The sequence below is a fragment of the Phalacrocorax carbo genome, chromosome 16, assembly GCF_963921805.1.
Source record: "Phalacrocorax carbo chromosome 16, bPhaCar2.1, whole genome shotgun sequence".
NCBI lineage: Eukaryota > Metazoa > Chordata > Aves > Suliformes > Phalacrocoracidae > Phalacrocorax > Phalacrocorax carbo.
Window position 1 is genome coordinate 1,843,902 of NC_087528.1, and position 26,261 is coordinate 1,870,162.

At 46.1% G+C, this 26,261-nt stretch overlaps 2 protein-coding genes and 2 long non-coding RNA genes across 8 annotated transcripts in view; 2 read left to right on the plus strand and 2 right to left on the minus strand.

Annotated features, from left to right (window-relative positions):
• Window positions 1-15,326, minus strand: part of TMEM94 (transmembrane protein 94) — a 53,273-nt gene extending 37,947 nt beyond the window's left edge. For 3 of the 4 annotated variants that reach the window (XM_064467482.1, XM_064467480.1, XM_064467479.1), the window contains exons 1-2: window positions 15,184-15,326; window positions 6,858-6,984 (exon numbers count right to left, since the gene is read on the minus strand). In XM_064467482.1, the coding sequence (XP_064323552.1) occupies window positions 6,858-6,881 (24 nt within the window). In that variant the 5' untranslated portion in view covers window positions 6,882-6,984; window positions 15,184-15,326. The remainder of the gene's footprint in view (window positions 1-6,857; window positions 6,985-15,183) is intronic. The other variant, XM_064467481.1, reaches the window with a different exon arrangement.
• On the plus strand, window positions 14,040-16,280 carry LOC135316011 (uncharacterized). The gene is made up of 2 exons (XR_010375484.1): window positions 14,040-14,618; window positions 15,798-16,280. It is a non-coding gene; the product is annotated as an uncharacterized LOC135316011 (long non-coding RNA).
• A 4,178-nt stretch (window positions 16,281-20,458) lies between these two features.
• On the minus strand, window positions 20,459-24,947 carry LOC135316012 (uncharacterized). Its single transcript, XR_010375485.1, has 2 exons — window positions 24,683-24,947; window positions 20,459-24,086 (listed from the first exon to the last, which is right to left on the minus strand). It is a non-coding gene; the product is annotated as an uncharacterized LOC135316012 (long non-coding RNA).
• A 15-nt stretch (window positions 24,948-24,962) lies between these two features.
• GRB2 (growth factor receptor bound protein 2) overlaps window positions 24,963-26,261 on the plus strand; it is a 53,364-nt gene continuing 52,065 nt past the window's right edge. The window contains exon 1 of one of the 2 annotated variants that reach the window (XM_064467484.1): window positions 24,963-25,103. The gene's annotated coding sequence lies outside the window, so the exon portion shown is untranslated. Of the gene's footprint in view, window positions 25,104-25,480; window positions 25,618-26,261 lie in introns of those variants that run through there. The other variant, XM_064467486.1, reaches the window with a different exon arrangement.

The following is a 26,261-nucleotide window of genomic DNA, read 5'->3' on the forward strand; positions in this document are numbered from 1 at the left end:
ATGCTGGCTTTGAGGCTCCCCACAGCTCATCACTAACAGGGCCTGCAGACTTACACTGCAAAGAGACACGGCTGCAGGAACACTGATCTCTCAGAGACCAGGCCAAAGCAACGCTGATCAGCGTCTGAATCACCACTGCGTTTTGGTGCGAACACAGTCCATTTTAATCCAGACAATGACATTCACATTTTATGCTCTCCGGAAAGCACAAGAGTAAGATGCCAGCAGGCACGATCAACGTTTCCACATGGGTAATGCAAAGCCAGTGCTTTGCTTCTCCCTCAGCTAGTAGCAGCTCAACAGCAGAGAGAGGCGACTGCTCCCCAGGTAACAGCCCAGTTTTGAACTGTAAGTTCCCCGGTCTGTCGCTTCGGTCCTGTTTGCAGCAGCAAATCCCCAACCGCAGTTACCCGCCCCACCAGGCTGCTGGCAGGATGAGGCAGTGTTTATGCAGTGCTTTGAAGCTTACCTGGACTATGCAATTATCGAGCTTTAATTACTGTAATTTACTTAGTTACAGTATTCTTCCAAGTTCAGAGAGCAGTTAGGGGTCCATATTTATTCTGGCTTCAACACACAGCATACTGCTTTATGCCTATGCAGAGCTTACTCCAGGGGATTCTAATCCCCTCCCAGAGGCTGGCAATGCTCAGAAATCCACAGAACTTCAGCACATCTTTCATTTCCCCCATTAGTTTCCTTCCCATCCCCACTGCTTTAACTGAAGATTTTGGGGACTAAAACTATGATACAGCCTAGCAGGTGCACCGCAAGACATTTCAAAGGGATAAGGCGGTTCAACAGCTATAGATCAAAGCACATGGAAGAAAAAGACAAATGTAAGTCACGAGGCAGAGGGGCAGCAAAGCAGGAGTCAGTAGCTAAAATCATGTTTGGACCCTCCTGTTGGTTCTAGGGTTAAATCTGCAGTTTAAAACAGAGCTTCTTTCCCCATCACCTCCAACACCAAGCCATTCCCTAACTAAAATCATCATTCACTGCTTCAAGTCCTGCCATAACCTCTTTCCCCCAAACCTCAAAGCACCTCATGCACCATCACATCAGGCAGGATGCAGGCTGGGGAGGGAGAGAGGGAAAGCCATTTTGAATTTAAATGTTAAGGGAGAGAAACTTACTTTGCGGCATTTGCCTTGGTGGGGGATCCAGAGATCGCCCTGCTTGAAGAGCATCTGGGCTAAATTCCTATGCCACTTCCCCAGCAACTTGCACTGCTGCTGCCCTCCAAAAATGAGAGAGCAAAGAGGGAGAGAGAGCAAGACTGTGCAGAGCCCAGCGCCGCAGAGAATGAGACAGAAGCAGCAGAGTGAAGCACCAGTCTGCTGATTAATTCAGCCTGTTTCCAGTCACGCTGCAGATCCAGCAAGGAGGCGGTGGATGGGGGTGGGGGATGAGGGATAGAAAGGGGGGGGGAAAAGGCAGAGGGAGAGGAAAGTTTGCCCAGGATAGCACCAGATGTCTGTAAGAATAGTCCATTCATCAGACGGGGCCGACACAGCCAGAATCTCTGGGTTCCCTGCCTGTAGAGATGCATATGCATGCACAGTAAGGGTTGATGCTGACAGACAGGGGTCTGCGGAAAAGCAGATGGCAAATTAGACAGGACAAAGTGCTATAAAATATACTATAGGGGAAGGAACACCTGATCAGGCAAGGAAAAGACTAGATTGAGACAGAGAGACCCAGGAGTACTAACTCCCCTACATAAATCTAGGAAAGTCTTCCAGATGTCTCCACAGCTTTGGCTTCAAGCTCAATTTAAAAATATAAGCATTTTCTATTTAAACAAGTTGAGATGGTTACAGGTCCAGTCTGAATTGTTCCCTCCCTCTTCTCTCGTTGATAGAGAAAGCAGCAAAAGCCCCTCTCAGCATCCAGTATTCATACATCCTGAGCCACACAATCTAAACCAAAAGGTGCACGTAAATTCTTCATAGCCATGAGCCATGCCTGGGGCTCCCCGTTACTGACACCCGGGCAGTGGCACAGAGGAGGCAAAGGTTGGGTATAGGCAGGAATGGGCTGGGTAGAACAAGGTCATGGGATAGAAAGGCCCCTGGCATCTCTCTCATTCTCATATTTTACAGGAATGCTTCCTTCTCATTGTTGGAGGGAAGCACCTTTATATGTGGGTTTTTATATAGCTCCTACTTCAGTGCTGTCCTAATTCTGTCTGGGGCTTCCCAGTTCTGCAGAGCAATCACTAAACCAATTACTTTCATTCCACATAGAAAGTGGTAAAGAACTGGCCCAGCCAAGAACCACATCAATAGCTTGCCAAGGATTACAGCCGGGATATCGAATGGAACAGACAGGCACTGGAAAGGCTTCCAGCCTCAGCATATCATGTAGCTCTGAAGACCATGTACAGGTGTCAGGCTTCACCAACCGTCCCTGGCCGAGCTCTTCACTTCCTTTCCTTCCCCGAGACCCAGATGCCTAAATAGGCACAGCCCATACTCTGTGTTTAAAGCCAGAAGTGCAGAGGTTAAGAGGTCTCTGTATTTACAGTAAACCTAATGCAGGCTAGAGCTAAGAAACTCCTGAAAGAACTAGATATCACCTCTGTGTCGGCACTGAGTTACTTATCAGTATGTAATCTCACAAAGCTCTTAAAGCCAAAGTTGAGGGGAAGCAGACACTGCATTTAATGTCACTTCAGGAGAAAGCAGGGGAGAAAGAGGCAAGACATCCTTCATCCTTCTGTAGGGCATTTTGTTACCTAGACAACAATTTTAAACCACAGAGAGGAACAAAATGTCCTAATGGCACAATTTTTCCTTCCTTCCTCTCTTCCTGCTAAGAAACTACTCACCTACTCACTTCAACGCAAAGAAAAAAGTAAGGAGAAAAAAGAAAGGATCAACAACGACAACAATATTGGCTTAGGATGGGCAAACCCTCCTCCTCCAACACACATGTATCAGCTCCTTCGTATCTCAGTGCTTGCTGAGCCATTTCCCATGGCTCTGCACCTTCGGGAGACTTGAATGAATGTGAATAAAACAGCTTGGTGATGACAGTGCAATACCAGGAATAACCCTTGTGCTGCATGCAGTTAAGAGGTCCCAACACAACTTTCTTCCAGCTTTGAAAGTCCAGCTTTGGTGGTGAACACAAATGGAAATGGATCAAATTGCCTCTTCTTGTTTACCCCACTGTTGAGAGACCTTGCTCTAGTGGTTTGTGTAGGGCAGTAATTTGTAGTATGTGGCTTCCTTCTGATATCAGCCGGTATCATAAATTGCACCTGGACATGCATTTGTGCATTAAGTAACAGAATGAAAGAGCAGAAGCTGTAAACTTGAGATCTAAAGATGAGGCTGTGGGTTGAAATAAAAGGCTGAGTACAAAGGCAGGGACTGAGACACGTACAAAAACTGCAGCATAGATGAGAGACGCCCGCGGAAAAAGGATCGGTTTGTGAAAAAGCCCTTGGAAGAACAGCTGAGGTTTTCGAGAACAGCAGGGAATAAAACCAGAGATACAGTTACTGGCAAGATGAGAAGAGGCAAAGGACTTGGGCTGCTTTTCAGTCCACAGGCAGGACTGCAGCTCTGGTTTGGCATCCTGGAGCAAGATAGCTCAGGACCAGGAGTGCGGTAGCTGGAGCAATGTGGAGTACAGCACAGGCTCCCTGAACACATTTCCAAGCCAGGAGGCACGGTGCTGTATTCAGGCTGCAGTGATTACACCAGGATAATACAGCTCAGTTGTTATTGGTAACTGTGGTATGGATGATGTCAATAATTTGAATAGATGGTGTTGCTGCAAATACAGCCTATGTCTAAAGTAACTCAGGAGTCTTAACACTGTCCTGCTGCGATCAGTGCTGCTGTCTGTGTTGGTGTGTCCTGAGTGGGTCTTGGAGCAGAGATCCTGGCACCTTTCACAGTATTAAATTCACTTCAGAAATACACAGAAAATTAAAAAGTCAGGAGAAGAGGGGAAAGAACAAGGTATCAGCACATTTAATTTAAGAAGGTTTTGGCACTGCTTCTAAAATACTCTGCCTTTCTCTGCAGTGCCTGGCTTCTGGCAAAAGCTGGAAGGCGGACTGCATTACACCTGACAAATTCTGATCCTCAGCCATTTCTGACAACGGAACTGTATTAGCTGACTGGAGCCAGCGGAGCTGAGCGACAGACGTCTGTGCTGCAGCAGTGCTCTGAGCATGTCTCCTGTTCCAGGAGTGCTAACTCTTCAACACACTTGTGTAGTACAGCAAAGAGATTGCTTTCACCTAGATTTGGGCCTGATGTTTTTGCTTGGGTTCATTTTATTTTTAGTATTTTAAAATAAACGTAGCACATCAAATTTACTACTGAGGTTACAGAGCAGGTTAATTTGTTCCCTTATCAGCATTTATCTGTCCAAGTTCTTCACTTTGCAATTCCACCTTAAAGGGGATGAAGCAAGGATCTCAGTATTGGAAAAAAAATAGAAGCAAACTCCTTAACACCAAATAATATACTGCTAACAAGAATAAAACCATGGTCTTTCCTCAGAATCTGAGCAAAGTTAGTTGTAAAATGCAGCTGTATGTATCAATGATTTTTTTAATTCCTATTGAAAAGCAGGTGATGATCTCTTGCCTTCACTTTTAATCCCCATTCAGAAACAAGGGAGGAAAAACTTCAGTAAATCAGAAGAGACTAGGACTTCAGAACATCATTATTCCCCCCATAACCTCCCTGTGCAGGACAATTCAGGAGAGCTAACTTTGGCCTCTTCAAAGACCTGACTGGAGGAATCCCACGGGCTAAGGCTCTAGAAGGCAGGGGCGTCCCAGAGAGCTGGTCAATATTCCAGTACCACTTCCTCCAAGCTCAGAATTGGTCCCTCCCTGTGAGGAAGAAGTCAAGCAAAGGAGCCAGGAGACCTGGGTGGATGAGCAAAGAGCTTCTAGAAAAACTCAAATGGAAGAAGGAGGTTCACAGTATGTGGAGAAAGAGACTGGCCACTTGGGAGGAATATAGGAACGTTGTCAGGGTATGCAGAGATGCAACGAGGAAGGCCAAGGCCCACTTGGAACTAAATCTGGCAAGGGGTGTCAAGGGTAGCAAGAAGGGCTTCTTCAGATACATCAGTAGTAAAAGACTGGGGAAACTGGGCCTGCGGCTGAACGAGGTGGGTGCCCTGGTGACGCAGGATGCAGAGAAGGCAGAGTGACTGAATGTCTTTACTAAGGCTGGCCCTCAGGCGTCCCAGCCCACCAGGTGAGAGAGAAAATCTGGAGAAGGGAAGACTTCCCCTTGCTTGAGGAGGACTGGGCTAGAGACCATTTGATACGCTCTTCCTGCATTGTACAATGAAGAATGCCACATGAGAGAGATGAACCAAAGACAGTGACCTAGAGTGAAAATGTCCCCGCTCTACTCTGCCACGGCTGCAGCAATGCCTGTGTTGGCGCTCTCAGATCCTACGCAGAACACTTCCCTGCGTCATCTCTTAAAATGATCAATACCAGATTAGCCCATGATGTCATTAACAAGAGAATAAATAGATAATTATCCTCACTGGAATGTTACTTCCATAGTAATACAGCAATTTGATATAAAACAACATAGTTCAAACACGTCCTCTGAACATACCAGCGGAGAGAGGTTCAGGCATGAGTAAACCCAGACCTGCCTGGGCTAGCACACTACAGAACAAAAAACCTAGCAAATAAGAAGTCCAGTTGGCAAGTGCAAGAGCTGATGTGAAAAACTGAGTACCTTCTAGGCCACTTACACTGCTGTAGTAATCTTTCAGAGCAGGTCTGAGCCTAGGTGATTAACGGGTACTTTGGACTAATGAACAAAACCACTTCCTGATGCTGGAAGCACTGTAAACAAAACAGCAAGAAAGGGACGCAGGCAGAACAACAGAGACAGCAAACACCATCTGGCAGACAAAGCTTACAGTGTGGCGGAGAGAGGGACACCAAAAAGCAAAGCCAAGAATGGTCTCTTACCAGAGTCAGCTGAGAACCTGGCGTGTATAATGTTCTCCACTGGTCTTAAACTACCTGTCCCATTTCTGATTGGGATCCAGAATTAGGATCGGGACACTTTTTTGAGTGAGAAGTACATTTAATAGTCAGGTATTCTTGACAACGGTACTTGTACTCTGCTGAAACATGGCTAAAACGTAAGTGACCAGCAGACTACTCACGGAAGTAAGCAAAATCATTTTACTTTTGGGAAGCAGTAACATGTGCCAAGCTTACAGCCTCCTGTCAGCCACAGCAGATATGTGTTTTTAGCTTCTATAGCAGCTATTCCCAAAGATATCTCTCTCTTCTTTTTCCTTTGAAGCTCAAAGCATGGCAAGATAGCAAGAGACAGATTGCCCCTCCATACAATATCTAGACTTATCTGGCACCTACTAAACCAGATCTAGAACTGCTATCCTGCAGCACTTCCTAGAAAGACATGCACTTGCCCACGAAATACATACACTTATAATCAGTAAAACTGGACTCAGATGATTTCATCACCTTAGTTTATTTTAAAAAATCTTCTCAGTGAATTCAGTCTCACAAATAAGACCAAGCTAAGTGTCCAGGGGGCTGAAGCCCTACCTTCAAGCTGAAGAAAGACAAAGCTTGTCTGACACTTACATTGTTCCACCATGGTGCCTCAGTCCCCGCCTACAAAGGACTTACCTACTGGTACGAGCAAGTACATCCCTAGGAATGTGAAGGTGACAGAACTCTCAACTTTGATAATAACCATGGATTATACCATCACTTAATAAGGCCAAATGGTGAGTCTTTGGAGATGCAAAATAATGAAGGGCAATTAAAAGGATTCAACATGTAAGTTGGGCATGACCCTTACCACGAAACCTACCTGACACTTCTCCTTGAGGTCCATTGCTACGCGGTTCTGTACGCATGTCCAGCAAAAGGGGATCGCTCCTCAGGGGAGAATGTCTCCTAGCTAGAGATGAGCTTGGCTACACTTATCACATCACCATCTGTGGAAACAGAAGGGGAAGCAGTCAATCTCCCCACATCACTCCCTTTAGGACAAGAAAGTGATGGAATTCACAAAATTGAAATGACAGGATCTTGAAAAGAAGAACTGGGGAGCTGAAAGTGCTTCTAATAGTACAGCAGCCCTCCCCTTACTCATAACTAATCCCATTAGCTTAAGTCCCCCCCAAAACTGGCAGCAGTAGATGAATTAAGTTCCCTGCAGCTCAGAGTAGGAGTATTATTGCATCCCTGACACACTTTTGGGCAAGCCTCCAAAAAAAGCTGACAAGGCTTTGGATTCCACCAGGTGTTGGAGCATGCTGTCACCCATGGCTATTTGTCTTGCTATTCTTATCTACCAGGAGCTTTGTCCAGCTAATCTCTAATGGAGCTTGCAGTAATGATTCTTCCATTTGCTGAACAACACATGCAATCTTTGACAAGGGCTGCGCATGTGTCTGACCACCATTAAGTAGGCCAGAAGTCATAAAAACAATTCCAGATTACCAGGGAAGTAGGTCTTGCTTTTTTTTCCCTTTTTTAGCACAACTGGGACTCTAACAGAACTAAGGTAGGAAGTAGCTCTGGAACTCATATCCTTCTTCTAGCCTGTCTCCTCCTTGATCTCCCATGGCACAAGTTTGTTCTCCTTCCACATATGCAAAATGTCTTTTCTAGACAAAACAAAGGATCTGTGTACATTGCTTCAGAGGATTCTCTTACATATAAACACAACAAGATATTATAAGATTGTGCTATGATACGTCTTGGGAAAGTCTTTTTTGCTGGTTAGTAACTCTTGGTTCTATTTTTCAATATCCCACACAAACTCAGGGCTTGGACATCTTGTAAATCCAAACAAAAAAGGAAGCAGCTGGATGTGCAAATCAATCCGGACCACCCACACATTTCCTAATTACAACAGGACTGGCTTTTGCCAGCTGGGATTTACTAAACTGGCCTATACCATACTGCCTTCTTCAGAGAAGAAGGGTTCTGGAGATCCCACCCCTGTGGCAGTCACCTACAGCACTACTCTCCACGATGCTACATCATTTCAAGAAAAACAAAAGGCATCCAAAGCTTACTAAGAAAGCCACCACACCGAAGAGTTAAGACGTCAGTATTTCTTCTCATACAAGGCAAGGCCTGCACCCGCATTCCGGGAAGCGGTGAGCGTTCAGTATTCAGCTGCTGGTTATCAAAGAACCGCTTCCAGTACAGCAACCAGCACCTGCAAGAGGCATTTCTTTGGCTGCCGGCTGGCTGGCATGAGCAGCAAGTCTGGACTCTGCCCTACTTTTCTGTTCTATGACCCTTGTCAATGTGCACACACCAAGGGAACGCAGCTATTTTCAGGCACTTTGTATTCCTGCCAGGCCAATTAGCAATTGCAAAGAGAGGATCAGACAAAGTTACTGGAGCGAAGCTGACAAAGAGGGCTGGGAGTGGGAAGGAGGAAAATGTACTTTTGTGTGCTTGCAGACAGCAGCTTAGAGCCTCGGTATCTTGCCTTTAACTTGAGAGTGACTTCAATACAAGGGAAGGCAAGAGGAGATGATTTTAAGGAGAAAATGGTCACTAACAACAAAAAGGCTAAGAAATAAATCCATTATTATTCTTTTTACTCCCCTCCGACAGAAGATTTATTGGTAAACCTACTGAAGGATTTACACACCGTGCTCTCACTCGTTCAAACAGAAGTTAAGCACCTGAATTTCTCTCTCAATCTGGACTTCAAAAGCATAATTACCCGTGACACAACTGGGTAACTGGGAAGCCGGAGTCACAAAAGCAGAACAAGGCAAAACAACCTGGACTGTTTGCGCTAATCCCATGGAGCCCGTGTGGTTAGCAGCGGTGGGTGGCTCTGGCTGGAGGGCAGGGGGCCGTGCCGGGAGGCAGCTGGGCAGGAGGCAGGATTTGCTGCACTGCCTTGTGAGTGACACGCTGTTTTCGGCAGCAAACTGAAATGTGATCCTGAAGGCAAAACACACCGTTCCTTAAAGCTCAAGGCACGTCATGCGCGTGCTTAGGAACACCACCCTGAAGTCCTTCAGAGCTAGGAAGCAGGATACCCAACGAGGGTGTTAAAAAGATGAAATATTGGTTGGAAAGAGTGAATACTCCCTATCCAGGGAAATTCAAAAGCTGTTATCATGAAGAGTATAACAAGAGCTTGCAGAAGTAATCAGTGAGACATGCAGCGCTGCTTCATCATCATACATGCTCAGGGCTTCTCCAAAATTTGAAAAACTGACCTGAAACATAGAAGCAGTTCAGTTTCTCTCACATCCCCAACTGAAGGTACCAACAATGGTCAGAGTGTAGACAGGGCACACAGAGAATGCAAGAAGCCAAGCCTTTCCCAGACAATCTGGGTATACAATACAAGCAGAATGCTTCATTTTTCAGAGTAGAACTACACTTTGAAATGGGTTTTCACTTAGAACCAAGAATTCCAAACACAGTTAATTCTAGACAGGTTGGGATATCCTAGCATTAGGGCAACTGAAGCAAAAAGCAAAGACAGGCTACCACGAGAAACTCTCTTTCCTCCATTTCTGCACCAGGATTGGCACTGGAGCCATACAAAATGCGCTTTGCATGCTTTCTTTCAAATGCATAATTTATCAAAATAAAAGGTCTGCAAAAATACTGCAAGAATTATGTCGTACCAACTAAAAACCTCATATGCATTAGAGGGGTCTTGCAAACAGTCAAAGAACAGCTTTGCACAATGAGGAGCTGAAGCAGTTCATTAATTCTGTAGGCAATGTGTGGATCTGCAGAGGTACGCATTCATCCACTCCATCCCCAACAAGGTCCATTTGTGTTCCCCTCCCAGTCTCTTCTCTTTCAGGGACTCCTGTAATTCCCACCACCGGACGTGTGTCTCTCCATCACCCCTACCCAACAGCAGGGACTCACCGCACTCTGAGCCCATCCTAGGAGTGTATTTCCTCTACATCAGAGTATCTGCCTTCGTCCATCCTCCCTGTTCTTATCTCCCTTCTGTCTGCCCGGGCAATTAGTCACTCATGCTGTCGACATGTTAAGCTCTGCCAGAGAGCAGGACAGAAATGAAGTGGGACTGCTTTGCTGGAACATGTTAGTGGGTGTCACGTATTCAGCCGCAGACGATCAGAGATGCCTGAAGCTGTGGTTGCTCTAATCAGACACCAGAGACTCCAAGCGCAGCCAGTTTCCCAGCACACTCCATCCTCCTCAGGATTCTCATGCCTAGAGCAGTCCATGAAACTTGGAAAAGGCTGGATGTGGCTTTCCAGTGTCATCATGCTGCACGCAGCCTGAGAAATACTTCCAAATCATTAGGCAGAGTGAAACCCGACACGGGCCACCAAATAACTCAATCCAATGCGCATACCACTAACAGCAAGACAACATTGTGGAAATCCTGTATGCCGAACTTGGCCAACAGTTAGCCCATAGCTAAGTGGAAAGGTCTGCAATGCACGTTAGAATGTCTTTATTTTATAAGAATGAATGAGTTCAGTGCTTAGTGTGTATCTTGGACACCCAGACCTTTTCAAATCTGAAAAACACATTCCCATCACTCCAAACTCATTTCTGTTTGGAAGTGCCCTGAGCGAAGAGTAAGTCTTGTAGCTTAATCTGAGTATCAACAAGTGTTTGAAACACCCTCCTGAGCAGCAGCAGCAGAGCTTTACAAGGATCCATTCAAACTTCTGTTTACCGAATCATCTTTCAATAACACTGTCTTACGCAGTCAGTGTGTTTATACAGGTAATGACCACTGTGTTTTCAGATCCTCCTTTGAAATCTAATGATTTCAAAGCACGCCAACTTACCAAACCTCACAGCATCAGCATGAGGTATCCGTGTTAAAATTTAATAAGAAACGCTGCAGTATGATACATTACGTACAGAACCCAGGAAACAACTCGAAAAACAGAAAGATCAGATAACCAAAGAACCTGTAGACACCTGTAAGAAAAATGTGTTTCTAAAGCTGCAAGTCTTTAGGGAGAAAAATGAATCTACCTAATGATACTGTTTTCCCTAAAGTGTTCACTCACTGATGTTTTAATGCTATTTACCAAAAATTCCCAACATAGATTACTCTATGAAAAATGATGGGCAATCTGAACATTTCTTGCTGCCAAAAGTGAATTCCTCAAGAACAGAAGCCTGATCTGACACCAAGAATAGAAACACGGGGGACAGATAATAACCAAAAAAAGCAGCTGCCTTGGAGAAAATGGTTTAGATTAGAGCTGATTGTTTTGCTATCAGCAGAACCATACGGTCTTCCTACTCACGAGCAGCTGATGCCTGCCTGATAATTTGCAACACGGGCACATTTGCTGATATATGGGCTTCCAACATTTGCTGATATATGGGCTTCCAAAGGTGCATCAAATGATAGCGTCAATTGCTTTCAGACCCATTGAGAGCACAGAATAATTACGGCAAAGAGCTGGCAGCCACGCTTCTTGGCTTCGGTGTCTGCTTGTGAAAAAACTTGTCAAAATTTGGGCCAGCTAAACAGTCTCTGTCTCAATAACCCTAGATTATAGATAGGGATATGCGTGTCTGCTTCAGGGAGAAACTGTGAAGTAGACTTATTAGTATCTGTAAAGTGAGTGAGATCTTCTGAACTAATGCAGTCTATGTGCTAAGTATTATCAACTCAGTCACGGTCAAACATCTCATCTCTGCATGGTTGTGAGGAATCAGGAGTGTTTCACACAGGCTCCGCTTCCCTTGCCAAATGACAGGAATTAGAGAAAGAGATCTATTCTACCTTGAATCAGGAACAGGATTAAACTTGAAATTAACTTAAAATTTCTCTTCCAATTGACAGGTGTGCCCTTTGGGGGTGATATTTGTTTTTTGTTTAAACCTCACTTGCTGAGAGTTTTCCAATAAAAAATACCTGACTCCTTCCTTCTTTCTTCAGCACATGACTTGCACATCAGACTTGCCTCCTTTCTTAAGGACAGCGGTGGCTTAAAACAAAAGCTGAGCAACAAGGAGGGAGAAGGGGAGTAGGAAATAGCTTTGGCACACTTGTCAGAGTCAGAACATCGGTTTACTTGCAAGATTAAGATTGGCAAAACAAGGTGCTACACAATAAAAAAAAATATATTTATTTTTGTTTTATTTTTTTTCTGGTTACTTCAGAAGTAATTGATGGACATGATCAAAAGAATGATCAAGCTAGTTTCGTCTACCTTGCTGTTTCCACAGGGGACGATACCGTTTCAAATTAAGGTATAATAAATCTGAAAGATCTTTGCTGTGCTCTTTTTTTCCTTACTTGGTTAAAAAAAAAAAAGAGTGCTTGGGAATTAAAGGATTGCTTTATCTTTTGTGCTTCAGGTACTCTAAGCCTGCCACAGAAAGACACAGCATGTATTCGGTCTGTATTAAAGTGAAAAATGCAACAAAAAGCACAGTTCTGAAAGTGGTAATGGCCCCTCCAGCTTCTGCAGAGCAATGAGACATCACCTGCTTCGTGGCACGATGCCTTGAATGACAACTAAAACATTTTACTGCAAATGTATGAAAGAATTCACTGCAGAAGTGACAGCCGTCATTCATCATCATGATATTGGTTATTATGGTAACCAGGATTGTATAACTACCTCCATTTAAAAGAAATCATCCTGGAATGCTAGAAAACCACAAAAAGGCAGCAGCCCAAAATAAAATAAAAAAGCCTGTGCTGTATTTATAGGACCTTCGGCAAATCAATTTTTGCTGACGTACACTGACTCACAGATAAAGGAGCAGCTTTTTCTCTTAATGCCAGTTTATAAATAAGGGTGTTATATGAATAGTTTATAGTAAATCTAGGCAAAAACACTCCTACACTGGTGCTTGCCATTTGAAGGTATTTAACAAATGTCAAGCTGATGGGAATGTGTTTTCTGGGAGCTCCCCAAAGCAGGCCCAGCACCTGAAGGCCATTAACAAGATCAAGGTCACACATCCAAAGCAAAGCACAGGCCTTATGTGAAAATGACACTGACCAGCTCAGTAGATCGTGTGTTCTGCTGTTCTCACAACAAGCTCCATGAGAGTTTTATGATGAACATTTGTATGATGAATTGTGTCTAGAAATAGGGCAGTGAGCTGGCTCGCTCTACTGTGAAAGGAAAACAGAGGAGCTCTCTGCAGCTCCGTAAGAACTCTTGCCACTATTCACTCAAAAGCATTCTGGACAGAGATCCAAAGTGCCCTATTTAGTGTACAGACGGTCCCATACATTATCACAGACATCAATCCAAAGCAAACCCTGCTCCATGTACCCCAGGGCACAGGACAACACTGCCCATGTCCTGCCAGGACCCTCTATTTGGCCAACCCTACAGAAGGACTTGTCTTTTGGCCAATCCCCCCCAGCCCCTGGCCCCGCTCCCAGCCAGCCCCACCCAGCCACAGGGGTATATAAACCCTCACAACCCGCCCCTCCCTCAGGGCTGTCTTTCTGACTGAAACAGCTTGGTTTCTGGAGTGCTTGCTGTGGCTTCTAGCAGCTCGTTTGGGTAGGACCCTAACAGAAATGAGAGTGGCCTCAAAGATACAGAGACTTAAGCCGTTAGAGCTGTAATATGAAGATTAGAGGAAGGAGGTTTGTTTTCTTGGTTCCACTTGCAGTTGCAATATTGATCTGTTTTGTCACCTAGGCTAAAAGTGCTAATATTTTAACCTCATCAGATAAAAAATGTTGGCAATGTGTTTATTGAAAAGGTCATAGTTAAGAAGAATATTATGTAAGCTATTTTGATGTGCCTGAGTAAAAGACAACAAAGAAATATAAAGCACTAATCTAAAGAACAAAGAGATCTTGCATAAAACCAGAATAGTGTAGCTGTTTATATACACGCCTGTATTAAGCAGGCCTCTTAGAAAGTAAATCTAGTTTGCTTCCTAGGTTATCCAAATTTTGCTATATTTGAAGAAGCCCTGTAGTTTAATGCTGTACAGCAGCTGTTAGGTAACAGTTTGTTTAGACAGAAACTTGCATTTCTAAGGAACCTGCAGCGTTCATAAGGATCATGTGCTACCATACCATTGTATGAGCTCTTTGTTCAACTAGGAACTTTATTCCACAATTGCTGAGGGAAATAACAGCATTTTAGATGAGCATGCCATAGCAGCTTCCTTCTCTCAGAAAATGTGAAAATATGTACTACTCGGTAGCTGCCCTGGGAGGATGGATGGGTGCTTATGCTCATCTGCTGCTATCTTGGTAACTTGTAAGACTGGTAAGACTAAAGAAACTCTTCTGTGGCACAAGCTATTCTGTGAAAACCCAGTGAGTCTTAAATGGGTAGCTAAAACACTATCAACTCCTGTCTGTGGGTTTTCCTTCCTTTCCTCTAGCTGTCTTTTGGGTAGGTGGTATCATCTAAGACAAACCTCTTGTCCAAGTTTTTTGCGTAATAGGATTTTTTAAACGGGGATTTTTAGCCTTATTCTTATCAATAACGGCCTGTGTTATCCTGATGGGGGGAAGCTCCAGAACAACGAACAAACAGCGGTAATGTATTGCAAGCTCCGCACGGATCATGGCTTTTGGCAATAAAACGAGCGGACGTCTGAGGCAAAACGAAGTGTGCCGTGAACTTCTGCTGATCAGGTAGGAGCAGGTGCGAAGCAAAACGAAGCGGCTGAGCCGAGGCTGCTCCCCGAGCTTGTAAGGGCTCCAGGCAAACCTGTGAAGCCGTTTTAGTCAGAACTTGGGATGGTCCCTAAAACCCGAGTTTTAGCCGAGCGCAGCACCGCAGGCTCCCGGAGCGCCCTGCCTCGCTCCGCGCCGCCGGGGGCTCGGCCGGGGCCCCCGCCCGGGGCTGAGGGAGCCCCCGGGGCCGGTGCCCGGGGCGGGGGATGCTCTGCGGCGCTGCGAGGCGGAGCCCGTCCCTCAGCCCGGGGAGAAGCCCCGCCGGGTGAGCTGGGACACTAACATGTGTCGGAGCGCCATTTTGGGTGGTTTTGGTTTTTTTTTTTTAAATTCCCTCATAAGCCGCCGGCGGGTGTCTGAGGGGAGCGGTGCTGTGCGGGAGCGCCGCCGGCTCTGCCTCGGGCCTCCCCCGCCATAGCGGCCGAGGTGGGGACCCCGCTGAGGGAGCGCGGGCCCTCCCGGCCCCCGCTCCCCGACGGGACGGAGCCCGGCCGCGCCCCGCCGCCGCTCGGCCCCTACTCACCAGCCGCGCCGGGCAATCTCGGCGGGGGAACCGCTCGCCCGCCGGGCCTCCCCCCGCGCCGCCGGGGCCGCCATCGGGGTCACTGGCAAAGCGGGGCGCCACGGCGCTGGGGACCCGCGGTGGCGCTTCGGCGCGGTCTCAAGAAGCCGGTCTCTGGTTGGTGGCATCCCGCGCGGCTAGCCGTACGCCGCGCGGTGATTGGTTTAGGCAGGGTGGCGCGCGAAGCCGAGCGTCCGCCCTGGCGGCAGGTCGAGGCTTGCCCGGGGGGGAGCGAGAGCGGGCTGAGCGCTCTGAGGCGATGAGCGGCGGCGGGAGCCCCGAGGGGGCGGCCAGCGGAGCCGTCATCCCTCCGGCCCCCAGGTTGCCGAGGTGCCATCGGAGGTGCCGAGGGTCAGCGAAGTGACTCGGGAGCGAAGGGAACGCGTGAGGGGCCGGAGAGAGCGCGAGAGCGGCCCGTGGTCTAAAGCTCCCGCCCGTCGGCAAAGGCAGGCCGTGGCGGTGCCCCAGTCAAGGGGGGGGTGAGGGAGAAGGGGTGTCCCTTTGCCAGGGCTGTGCCTCTGCAAGAGGAGGGTGACACCTGCAGATCTCCCTCTGAAAAGCCGCTTTTGCCGTAGGGTAACCCACGGAGTGGAAGTCCCAAAGGAGGCAGGAGGTGGCTGCACAGGCTGGGTGCCCGATGCACAGGAAGCCACGGTGGGAACGCGCACAGAAACGTTCCGAGCCCGTAATCTAACGAGAAATCTAAGCCACTGCAGAATCTGGAAAGGAAATGAGCAGCGTGAGGCAGAGATGGCCCATTTCTCCGCCTGTGGACGGAAGATGTCTGTAAAATCTCTGTGCAGAGATTAGGGGTTTGTCTTCTGAATTGATAGCGGACTGGCTGAATTGCAAAGATGGATGTCCCTTAGTTTTGATTTCTTTCCGGTTCCTCTAATTCATTGTAGAGCTTCTGTTATCCCAGGCTGTGATGTGACAGTTCCCACGTGAGATTTTTTTTCTTTACAAAACCGATGTTTGTTACTGTGTTAAACTACAGATGCCAAAGCCTGGTGCAGTTGTTTGCAATTTTACGGCAATAAATCGTACAAAGAACTTGAGCTCGGCACTGTTTTCCTTGCAGACGTGGTTTTGGACAAGCATGTAGTATTTTGGGAGTGTGCTCAATATTCCTTTGAGACAGTCTACTTTCACAGTGTCTGAATTCAATATACATGCAGAGTGCTGGAGTTCTACAAGTGTGATTTTTGGCTCTTTTTAAATGCAGTCTAAATTTAATGAGGAGAATGAAGGCCATGGAACTCCTGGCTTTCCTGTGCTGCTTGTTACCCAGAACAATTCCCTGGAATCAGTTAAAAAAAAAAAAAAAACAAAACCCACAACTCTAAAACACTTGAGTGACACTGTTCGTGGTTTTAGTGTCTTAGAAGGAAATAAAATGGCAGGTCTGGCAAATTTTATGGTGTAATTTAGAAATGGTACAAGGAAGGGGAAGAGGATAAATGTGTTACTGGAATTGTAATAACGTAAGATCATGAGTTGATGTTTGTGCAGCACTAAGCACTCTTTAGTTCCTCTTTAGGTTGTTCCACCCTCAATAAAATCTACTTAATTAGTAGGAGGTTTTAAATAAAAGGTCAGAGTAAAGATACATCTTGAACAGAGATCTGGAGTCTGGATTATTTTGCCTCTGACATTGAGTCCCTGTGGATCTTGAACAAGCCATTAATAAAACCTGTGTTCACTCACAAGTATGCTGTATATAGAATTTCTGTCACTGAGACATGCAGTTATAGGGGCTGATAGACTGGACCTTTAACCTCTTTGTGCCTTTAGTTCCTCCTTTGTAAGGCAGATCTAACTGTTCACCTCAGAGTGATTTTTAAGGACCTACTGCTTGTGGAGTGTGTTGAGATTATCATTAAAATGCTTTGTCACAAGAACGTTTGGAAGAGCAGGAACACCCTTGAATCGGACAATGTCGCTGTAGATTCAGAAGTAGGACAGGTATCCAGAGAGCACATTTGCCATGTATTGTATTACGGTGACAAAGGGAAAACTGAAAAGGCAAATGCTGTGAAGTACTTAAGAGGCACTACACTGGCATGATTTTTGAATCTGAGAACATGGGTGTGAAGGCCTGTCCTACAAGCAAGTGCTCTGTCTTACGTTAAGTCATCATCCTCTGATTACAGAATTGTGAATGAATGGTCTAAAGGTAAATGAGATAATGTTACTTCTGGATCTTTATAGTAATGTAATATTCTGGTATGGAAAGCTCAGGTCAGTCAGTTCTGCCTGCAAATTAAGACTGCTTCTCATACTTGCTTCAAAATTGCTATTAAAACTATTCTTTGGGTGTTTTTTTCCCCACATCCTTGTACTGCTTGGAATCGTTTCGCTGTATAAAGGCCTCCTATATAATTTTGGTAGGAAGTGAGTTTAGAGAAATGAAACAGCTACTGCAAACCTGTGTGTATGTAGTCTGAAAATGCTTCATTTCATGCTCGCCATGTCTTCAGCGCAGGAATATACTCCCTCCTCTTGGGACCACAACATATGGGCAGAGACATGGCTCGGGCTGCAGTAAGCTTCCGCCTCTGAATGGCTTGCAGCGCCTGACAGATCCAAAGGAACTATTTGACCTCCCTGTATGTGCCTTTCAGTCAGTCCTCATCAGTGTGCTGTTGCGGGTAGAGCAGACATGAGAATTTGAGTAGGACCACTTTAAAGCAGGTATTGTATGCAAAAAAAATCTTTCTTTGCCTTTTTTTCTTTTAGTTAAGCTCTGGCAAGATGTTGAAGTTGCATTTTAATCAATAATTGATGAGTAGCATTTCTGAACAGTAGTGCAAAATAATTTTAAAATGAATTAAATCAGTGAGAAAATGTTGTATTGTTTAGAAAAGGCAATTGCTGTATATCTGCTCCCCCTGCCCATTTGCACATTTCGTGACAGATGACAGGAACTGACCTTATTTCTAATATGTGTGTAGTGATAAGAGGAATAAAAAGGGGAAGACTGATACAAAAGCTGCCTGAGTCTTAAAAATTAAAAGCAGTAGTTGAGTTGACGAACACCTCTACCAAAGCTGAAGGGAAGATAGTCTTTCATTTTAGCTGAATGAGATTACTTCCCAGCTCCTGTGTATTGTTTAATAAATGAGGGTGATGCACATAATTCAATGTCTAATTATAAAAAAAAAAACAAACCAAAAGGTGAGATGATGAGCTGATATATTCCTCAAAAGGGAGAGATTCTGCCTTTTAGTAATAAATAGCATCTGCTTTGTTTTTTCTCCAAACTGAAAGGTAATTGAACTGACAATTCCAAGCTGTCCTGAAAATGACAGATGACTGAATTGGGAGTAGGAAGAAAGCAGAAGCCCTTTTGTACTAAAGAAAGGGAGATGGCACACTATAGTTGGATCTGGTTCCCTTTTACAGATTTCTTTCAGAGCTTAAGCAGCTCTGGGTGACTCCAGCCAACTCATTTTATTGTTTAATTTCTTGATGTCAGCAATGGCTATTTCAGCTCCCAGGTTGAGCAGCATTTCCTACGTAGTCATTTTTATAACAATCTTCTCCTTCTCTTTGTGACCATAGAAACACATGTGGTACGGAAGAGAATCTGCTTTTATTACGTTCTTCCTAGTTCACTCAGCTTTACTGTAAGGCTGATGGGTGGTTTTGTTTTGGACCTTTTTTCTCTGCCAGTTTTGAGGCTAAGCTAACTTTTCTTGTCTCCTGGTCTACAAAAGTCCAAACAGTCCCCGTTTGTCTCGCATGGTGATTAAGCTGCTTCACAAGTGCTCTCGAGATCTGTAGTGAGTGAAATTGTGAAGCTGTTTTGGCCGATCAGCTATTCTGTCTGGGTCGCAAGCACCAACGCTTATTTACAGTCACAGAAACACAGTTGTGAACATTTCCATACCTACATGAGCAAGCCAGAACAGAGCACTGGGAGGGTTTCTGAGCAGGGAGAGCCGTCTGATGGTTACAGCAAGACTTGGAAGTCAAGAACTATAAATTCTCTTTCTAATGCTGTTGAACACTGTGGTGTTGGTTAGTGTATGGCTTTGGGCAAGCCCTTTACGCCTCTGTTTCCCCATTTGCGGAGTGTGGATGTTGATATTGTGTATATGTGCTTACACCTGTTATATCCCTTTGATATTGTCACCTTTATCACTAACCCAAAACTGCAAACTAAAATAAGTAGTCAATATACATCAAAGCGAGTTACCCAATCCATTCACAATCCCACTCTCCAGACACACAAAATTGGACAGGGTTTTTTTCCCTATTTTTGCTGTCTGATTCTCTAATTAGCACTGTCACATGGTGTTCCAGATACAGGTGGGGGGGGGGGGGAATCCCATATCTAGTCCAGAAACCTAGATCTTGAATTAAGGTTTTAGAGAAACTCTAGTAATACCAGTTAAGTCTTGTAGACTCCATCAATGGGCCAGTTTGTTTGGTGACCATTTTAATACTTAATTATGAATGAAGGGGGTTTGTTGCCTTTTCCATCTGTAAATAGTATCTTCATGTGGCCTGACTTCAAGACTAGCACCTAGATGCTAGGTTTTCTCAAGGTATTCGGTGTCTTCCTCGAGCAGGTCATACTCATTGCTGTGTTGGTGCATCAGGCATCCTGGGTGAAGCAACTTCCGCTCCAAAACAGACTCAAACTTCTAGTAAATGGAATTGGTTTGGATTTTTTCTAACATGCCTGGTTTGATTATTACACTGGGGCCAGCATGGGTTGATGTGAGAAGAAAGAGGCAAGAAGGTGATGTTCATGCAACAAATATCAACAGCCCTGTTCCCAGCATTCCCTCCTTGCTGTGCCTACATTCCTGGCATTCCCCTATTTGCCGCACCCACTTTATTCCTCCTCATCTCAGACAGAGGTATATAGCAAGTCAGTTCCCCTACAGCTGTCAGAATAGTCTTATGGCATTAAATTTTCAGCTTGCAAGAAAATTGATCAGGGCTATCTTGAGCTCTCTACATCTATTCTACATTCCCCAGAGCAGATTGTCTGAATTGTTTTCTATGGGAGGAAGCTTCTCTCTTGGTTCATGCACCAGGCTGCTTACGTACAGCTACGGTTACACATAGAGTGTTACACTATGTGAACTGCCGCAATATAATGCAGAATCACAGTGGGACATTCTGAGCATCTTCAGATGTCTTGAGCCAGTCAGGGTTGCTTTAAAAATAAAATTGTCACTGCAATTCTTTGAAATCAGGAAATGTGTCAGAGGAAGAAAGGTGCATATTAGCAATGTATTTTATTACAATTACTGTGCCAGATGCCATTAAAAAAAAAATCATTCCAACAGACACAAAGGTCCTTAAATCAGGAATTGTGTATTGTAGTTCATGATGATCGCAGATCCTCATGTCTGAGGAGAATGGGCTTAGGAACAGATGTGGAGACTACAGAAAGGATGAAGTGAGCCGTCTTGGAGAGCTCTAGCAGGAAAGCTTCCTCTGCCTGTGGCTCAGAAGACACGGAGGCCGAAGCACGTGGAAAGTTGGGTTAACCCACATCATTGTACAGAAATTGCTTACATTTTGGAAGTTTGTCAAGCAGGTGATCTGTCTGTGAATCACCAGTGCTCATGAACAAGGATGTACCCAAGGCCAAAGGCTCCTTCTGTTAGAGCTGGGATGTGATGTCAGATTCCAGCAACCACCAAGCAGTTCCTACTTGTGCTCAAGGGAACTACACCCACCCTGTTTTATCTTTGATACTGACAGTCTCTACAGTACCCAGGTGTTAGATTTTTCCTCTTGATTGATTAGAAGCCTTAAAGAATTTGGCCTCATGCAACTTTGCATCAAGTTACCATCTACAAATTAAGGATCACTTTTGTTCCCTACTGAGGCTTGGGTTTTTCTTGTTGCAGCCTCTGCTCCACCTGAGATGTGATCGTGTTCTGGGCTCTTCTGTGTCTTGCACTATCACCAGAGAGATTCTGCTGTAGGTGAGTTTGCTCACAATGCACACAGAACATGGAGGCCAGACTGGCTCACTCTTTCATGACTGTGTCAGTTCACAAGCTTTTAACTTGTGTTTGCCAATAGAGAGAACAGATATGAATCAAAGCTAGAGCAAATATTTTCTGACTATGAACCCTCTCTAAGTTCAATAGCTCTCCCAATAGTTCCCAGTTGCTCTTTTGTTTGAGGCAGAGGCCCCTGGGCTCCAATTTAAGCTCTGACGCTTAGTTTTCAAAACCACCTTTGAAGTTGCATGTGTTGATGCTCTCAGCAAGTGGGAGTGAGAGGTCACTTCTTTATTCCTTCAAATGAAAAGAAACAGCCCAGAATATCCTCCTGGTTAGAATTTCGCTCTCGCATCAGCCCTACAAGGAAGTATGTTTACTGCAGAGAGTTGCACTAAGATGGTGACAAAAATCAGGAGCGGGTACATCGTTATCTCTCAGTGCGTGCCAGAGTTGCTCATCTGGAGAAGCTGATGTTACCACAACGTACGCTAAGGTCATGCATTTGCTGTGACAACACTAGGAAAAGTTCATCTTTAGATGACATACAGTGGGAGTTCTGAGTCCTAATAATGCAAAAGTTTCCACAATAATTAAATTCCATTGCAAGGACACAGACATTAATGGAACATAGTTTAAAGACGGCGTCAAGATAAGGCACGTATTATCACTCTGGTTTGTCCTCAGTAACATTTGCACCGACATAACTGCTGTTACTAATGTTAAACTTCGTGTCATCAGTAACTATTGTGTTTAGCCAGTAACATGGTATTAATATGAATATTCCAAGCAGCAGTTTTAACCCTTGAGTGGCTGCTTACATAAAACTAGTCTTTAACAAATATTGCTCTGATCTATTAATAAAAAACCCCATATATTTATTTCCCCAGCTTGCTTCAAGAAGTTTAAAAAGGTATCCAAAAGGAACATCAGACACCAAGATTTTCCTTACCCTTAGTACTACTTAAAACACTCAGAGCTAATCTTAGGTTGTATGACAGACGGTCATAGAAAATTCAAGCTATTCGTAGACTACAAAAAACATTTGAAATTGATCCTCTAGCAAAACACTGGCCTTTTTCACCCTCGCTTACAGCTATGCCAGGATTTCAGCTTTTGCTGTAGTGAAGCTGCGCTCTATTTGCACAGCAAGTCGTATATTTTTCTAAAGCATTAACTTGTTTGCAAGTTGGGGGAACATCCTACGTTAATTGGTTTGCAAGCAAGTATATCTCAGCAACTCCTTTATCAGGAATATCTTTCTATAACACTTTGATCTCTGCTATTTCTAAAATTTGTTGCTTGTTTGACTTTCTGGGGCTGCCCTTTTAAAGTCAGGCAGCTGCAGCCTCTTAAAGCAGCTATCATTCAACTGGCAGCTGTTAGCCATATCTGGCTTTTCAAGTCCAGCTAAAAGTAGTTGCTATAACTTTTCTGAGATCATGTTATTTAACTTATAGAAAGCTTACTAATAACTTCTAAATCCTCATTTTGAGGTCATACATGAAAGCAGAGATGCTGTAAGCCTGTTCTAGGAACAAGAATTGGGGACTCAAGGGATCTTGGAGCCTAGCTCTGATTTCAACATTTTTGTCATCCTAGATGAATCACTTCTGCATCCTCAGAAAGAACATCTGAAGCATTTGTAGCATCCTCAACTCCTACAGCCCTTTTTCTCCACCCTTTCCAATTTCTGAATGAAGTATTGGGAGAATTCACACCTTCCCCCGACACCCAAATCTGGGAATGAGTTAAAACCTCTTAAGTACAATGCTATTAGGAGGAGAAACTGATCTTGTCTAAGGGTTTAAACCACAAATTTCATCCAAAAATAACCTCTCGGAATCTTTATCAAGCTGCTTAAGCATTTAGAATGAGAATGTCAGCAGGCAATGTCTGCAGAACATGGTTTGTAAGCCAAATTGTGTGAGGCAGCGGTGTATATTCTGATGTTATTTGAATCCTGGTATGGATGAAACCATGACACCCCCTCTGCACAATACAGCTGGGGGAGATCAACCAGTGTGGGGGTTTACTTAAAAAAAGAAAGTGGGTTTAACTGGAGGCTAAAAATGTGCATCTCTCATAAAACAAAATATGTTATCTATGCCTAAATTAGATGTAGTCTTGAACCCAGACCTGGGTCCAGAATGATCCTAAATTTACATGAGCCCAGATATTAACTCTTCAGCTTATGTCTCAATACTGTGGTACAGCATCCCACTTTTGTACGTTTCAATTAGAATTTCAAATTCAACTCATTTCAATGCCCACACTGCCCATCTCAGCATCTTTTTGGGGTGAGGGAGTGGGGAGCAACCTATCAAAAAGAAAAAAAGAAAAAAGTAGCCCCTGTAGTTGGCTTATCCTCTAAGGGGAGTGGGAGTACAGTTGTAGGAAACTTCTAGTTCAGAAACTAGCTTTCCTCTCCAGAGCCAGAGGAAAGCTCTTTTATTCAGTGGCTTTATGGAGGAATTGAGCCTTGATGTTTACCTAAGCAACTGTTTTACTAGATGTTGTAATTAGTCTTTTCAAGCTAGAAGAATGTTAGGAGGGTCATGTAGTTAAACCCTGGAATTAGTCACCTGTGCAGTCTGAATTCTGCCCTCTGTGGATATTTTAATTGCAATGTGTGATCATGCTGGTTTTTTCCTACAGCATGGGTGCCTTAATCAGTGCTTGAATGGGGTGATGGTTGTCACGTAATGGCTCTACCAGGTGTATTCTTTGCTCTTGGGTCTGGTGAGCGGTTCTGCACCCCTTGGTGCCGACTCAAACGCTGTGTAGACAGGCTTGGTTTTAACATGGACATGGTTTTCCCTAGTAGTTCTGGGTAGCTTCTAAATTAATTTCTCCTTGCTAGCTCCATGATGTGGTAGACTGCCCTGTCTTACAGACAAGTGGAGACACAGAATTAGGCAAATACTCTGCACAAAGATGGAGGGGTTTCACCTCCAGAAGCCTGGGCTCATTCCCTAGAATCATTGAATCATTAAGGTTGGAAAAGACCTCTAGGATCATCAATCCAACACCCCCAGGCCTCCTAAACCACGTCCCCAAGTGCCACGTCTGCGTGTTTTTGAACCCCCCCGGGGATGGTGACTCCCCCACCTCTCTGGGCAGCCTGTGCCAGGGCCTGACTACTATCGCAGTGAAGAATTTTCCCCTCACATCCAATCTAAATCCCCCCTGACGCAGCCTGAGGCCGTTCCCTCTCGTCCTGTCACTGGTGACTTGGGAGCAGAGACCAGTCCCCCCCTCACTCCAGCCCCTCTCAGGCAGCTGCAGAGAGCGAGAAGGGCTCCCCTCAGCCCCCTCTTCTCCAGGCTAAACCCCCCCAGCCCCCTCAGCTGCCCCCCAGCACACCTGTGCTCCAGACCCTGCCCCAGCCCCGCTGCCCTTCTCTGGACACGCTCCAGCCCCTCCAGGCCCTTCTTGTCCCGAGGGGCCCAAACCTGAGCCCAGCATTCGAGGTGGGGCCTCACCAGTGCCGAGCACAGGGACCCTCCGCCCTCGGGGGATTCACGCAGCCTAACGTTGCAGGGGCCCGTAGCGTTGCGCTGCCCGGGAGGCCTCGGTACTTCGGCGGCTGCCCCTCTCCGCTCGCTTCGGGCGCATGCGCGGGGGCGCTCCCCCGGGGAAGGCGAGCGCGCAGGCGCCGTTCCCGTGGCGGGCGGGGCTGGGGCGCGATCGCGAAGGGCGGCTGACAGGGGCCGCTCTCGCGAGAGTTGCTGCGGGAACGGCGGCGGCGGCAGCGGCGGCGCGGCAGGCGGGGGGGGGCGGTGGCGGCGGGACGGGGCCGTAGCGCAGCGGCGGCGCTGGAGGGGCGGCCGGGACGGGCCGCGCGGGGCCGGGCAGGCGGCGAGGACCCTCGGGCGGGGCGGCGCCCTCCCCCAGCGCTGCGCGGTGAGTCTGTGGAGGGCGGGCGTCGGGCCGCCGAGCCCCCGCCCCGGTGCGGCGCGGTGGGGAAGGCCCTTCCCGGCGGGGCCCCGGGTCCCCCGCGGGGGCCTTACCGGGGCCGGGGGGTGGGACACCCGCTGAGCCCGGGCGGCCGGCGTCCCCTGGTGCCGTGGCCTGGGCCGCTGCGCGTCCCGCCTCTCCCAGCCGCGCTCGGCGGGAGTCGCCTCAGCGCCGTCCCGGGGCGGCGGGCCTGCAGCCCGGCGGGCCCTGCCCTTCGGCGGCGCGGGGAGGGCTCCCGGGCCGGGGGCGTTGCGCTGGGCGGGCCGCGCTGCCGGGCCGTGCCCCCCTCGCCCGCGGGGTGCGGGCTGGCCCTGGTTCTCGGGGCTCAGTCGCAACCTTCCCCGGAAGAGTTCCGTGACTCCCGGCCGCTTCCGAGGGGGTAAAGGTTGTGAATACCCCGTGGGCAGGTTACCGTCCATCCTTTTCCTTCCCCGAAGACCCTTCGGGTCACGCTTCAAACGTGAGTTTCTGTGATAAAGATGTTTTTTACCTTTCTCTCCTGAATTTCCTGCTGGAGGTTGAGCGTTGGTTTTGTGGGATAAGGTTTAACTTGCCGATAGAGTTGCAAATAATCTGTGGAAGGCGAGGATGCAGTCTTGATAACTCCCACATCATCTGACTCAGGCACCTCTTTTATAACCTAAAGAGAAATATTCTGTAGCATAGTTAATAACTGGGAGAGCAATTCATAGATAAATATAGTGTTTAGGGACGTCCGTTCCTTGTGCTAAAAATTATTAAATGCCTGTGGTCAGGGGCCAAAACTTGAAGGGTCACAAATCGTTCATCTTTTTCAAACACAGCATTGTTTCTCATTGATTTCTGTGCAAACTTTGGTTATTGAGGGTTTGTGCCAAAAAAAACCCCCTTTCGATTATTTTCATCATCTCTTATGATGATTAAGTCATACAGCATTTTAAATATTTCATAATACCAGGCAAGCTTGTAACATTTAAAGCTGCTTTATACATTTAAGGAAAAAAAAGTGCAGATAAATAAATTTTGGCAGAGATGAAGTTTTCTATTACCTGATAAAATTATTTGATCTGATAAATATGCTGTGTGCTTTATGCTGTACCTTAGCTTTGTAAGTGATGTCTTGAG